The sequence below is a fragment of the Nothoprocta perdicaria genome, unplaced genomic scaffold (assembly GCF_003342845.1).
Source record: "Nothoprocta perdicaria isolate Ctin4 unplaced genomic scaffold, notPer1 scaffold_187, whole genome shotgun sequence".
Taxonomy (NCBI): Eukaryota; Metazoa; Chordata; class Aves; order Tinamiformes; family Tinamidae; genus Nothoprocta; species Nothoprocta perdicaria.
The window spans coordinates 797,836-800,309 of record NW_020455060.1 but is presented as its reverse complement, the minus strand read 5'-3'; the positions used below and the strand labels follow the sequence as shown (position 1 = coordinate 800,309).

The 2,474-nt window shown below is 69.7% G+C and overlaps 1 protein-coding gene across 1 annotated transcript in view; it reads left to right on the top strand.

The window, feature by feature from the left end:
• AATK (apoptosis associated tyrosine kinase) overlaps positions 1 to 2,167 on the top strand; it is a 15,346-nt gene extending 13,179 nt beyond the window's left edge. The window contains exons 12-15 of the mRNA XM_026036851.1: positions 14 to 1,018; positions 1,103 to 1,235; positions 1,315 to 1,542; positions 1,926 to 2,167. Of these exons, the coding sequence (XP_025892636.1) occupies positions 14 to 1,018; positions 1,103 to 1,235; positions 1,315 to 1,542; positions 1,926 to 1,954 (1,395 nt within the window). The 3' untranslated portion in view covers positions 1,955 to 2,167. The remainder of the gene's footprint in view (positions 1 to 13; positions 1,019 to 1,102; positions 1,236 to 1,314; positions 1,543 to 1,925) is intronic.
• The last annotated feature ends 307 nt before the right edge of the window (positions 2,168 to 2,474 follow it).

The following is a 2,474-nucleotide window of genomic DNA, read 5'->3' as shown; positions in this document are numbered from 1 at the left end:
CGGTGGCACCGAGGCGGAGCGGCCGCCGGAGCAGAGCTTCCCCGCGGCGCCCGCCGCCGGCAGTGGCTTCGGTGGCTTCTCCAGCGGCTTCCCGGAGCGCGCGGAGGCGGCGCCCGCCCTCAAGTCGCTGCAGAAGCAGGTGGGCACGCCGGACTCGTTGGAGTCGCTCGACATCCCCTCCACCGGCAGCTCCTGCGAGGGCTTCAGCCCCACGGGCTGCGCCGCCCCCGGGCAGCCGCGCGCCCTCGACAGCGGCTACGACACCGAGAACAACGAGTCGCCCGAGTTCGTCCTCAAGGAGCCCCACGAGCCCCGCGAGCCCGAGGGCTTCGTGCCGGGCGGCCAGGGCGCCGGGCCGGACGCAGGGACGCGGCTGCCCACGGCGCCCGGCGCCAAGAGCCCGTGCCGCGACTCGGCCTATTTCTCTGACTGCGACGCCGAGGCCGAGCGCAGCCCTGAGGACAGCGCTGGTGGCCCTGGCCCTGGCCGGGTGGAAGAGCCGCCGGCGCCTCCCCCGGGGCCACCGTGGAGGGTGGCGGGGGACAAGGTCGAGCCGGCTCCGGGCCTCTCCCCGAGCCCCACCGAGGACGTGTGTCCCTCCAAGACCTTCTTCCCATCCCTGGTGGCCACCGGCATCGAGGACAAGGTGGCCCCTGGTCCGGACGCGTCCCATGGTGTCTGCGGACTGGAGGGAAGCCCGGACGGGGCTGAGCAGACTGTGTCCCCCGTGCCGGGCGCTGGGCACTGCGAGGAGCCCGAGGAGGAGGAGGAGGACACGGAGGACAGCGACGAGTCGGACGAGGAGCTGCGCTGCTACAACGTGCAGGAGCAGAGCGAGGAGAGCGAGGAGGAGCCGGCGGCCGTGCCCATCGTGGTGGCCGAGAGCCACAGCGCCCGCAACCTGCGGAGCCTCCTCAAGATGCCCAGCCTGCTCTCGGACTCCTTCTGCGAGGACCTGGAGCGCAAGAAGAAGGCCGTGTCCTTCTTCGACGACGTCACCATCTACCTCTTTGACCAGGTGAGGGGCCCGGCTGGGCCCAGGGCACCCCGTGCCCCGGGGCTCCCCGGTGACACCCCATCCCCATGGGTCTCCTCTTCCCAGGAAAGCCCCACGCGGGAGCTGGGGGAGCAGAGCTTCCCGGACGGCCCCGGGCAGCCCCCGGGCGGCCCCGGCAGCCCTGCGGAGAGGGTGAGCACCGCGAACGGCTCCGTGGACGGCAGCGTCTCCGAAGAGAGTAAGAGCGGGAGTGGGAGCGGGAGCGGGGCCAGCGCATCCCCGTCCCCCCGTCCCAGCCCTGTCCCTCCGCCCCCCAGGTGGCGGCTTCGAGTGGGATGACGACTTCCCGCTGGCGCCGGGGAAGCCGTCGCTGATGTCCTCGCTGGCGGGGACGCCGGCCGAGCCCGCCCCGGCCGTGCCCGCGCTGCTGCCCGCCCAGAAGCAGGGGCTGCCGCTCCAGCTCTCCCGCTTCACCGTCTCGCCGGCGCCCGTCTCCCGCTTCTCCATCACCCACGTCTCCGACTCGGACATGGACTCCATGGGAGGTGAGTGTGCCCAGCAGATTGTCCCGGGACGATGCCGGGGATCGTGGATGCGCTGTGTCCTGCATCCCGTCCCCACGTACGAGATTGCCTCGTTGTGTCCTGCATCCCATCCTTGTGCTCCTGAGGGTGCCCGGTCCTTCCCTGCATCCCATCCACATGTGTGGGGAGTGCATGGCCATGTCCTGCACCCCATTCCCATGCACCGTGGATACCCAGCCACGTCCTGCACCCCATTCCCATGCACCGTGGATACCCAGCCACGTCCTGCACCCCGTCCCTGTGTGCAGAGGCTGCCCAGCCACGTCCTGCTCGCTGCAGCCTCCGCTGCCAGGGCTCCCATCCCGGCGGGCGGGCGCTCACAGCGGCTCCCTGCTCCCCTCCAGGCAGCAGCGAGGACGGCGACAGGGAATGAGGCACTGCCTGTTCACCAGGGATTTCCCTTGGCAGCGGCACCTGCCGGGGCCGCAGGGGTCGGACGGACGGACGGACGGATGGACAGAGGCCGGGAGCGGGGCCTGGCCCGCTGGACTCCTGGGACTGGGCTCTATTTTTTTAAGGCAGATTTTATGGGACGGAGTTCGTGTGCTGCTAGTTGGAGCTGGCCCGGTGGCCCGGGGCGAGGCGGTGGCTGACGGCCGTGCGTGTGCGTGCGAGTGCGAATGCGGGGTGTGCGTGTGTATAAATAGACATATATATATATATATACACATATATATATATAAATTATAGCATCTAAAGGGTAGGACCCTGACCTTGCTAACATCTGCAGATCCTCACCCAGTGACGTTCCCCTGCCCCGGCTTCTCGACCCGCTGTGATGTCCCCTCCACGTCCCCACCATGCCGTGAGCTTGGCCGTCTTGCACCTCCATCCGCGGCCGGGCTCTCCCGGCTCCGCTGGCGGCTCCCGCCTCGTCCTTCCCGCTCCGCACG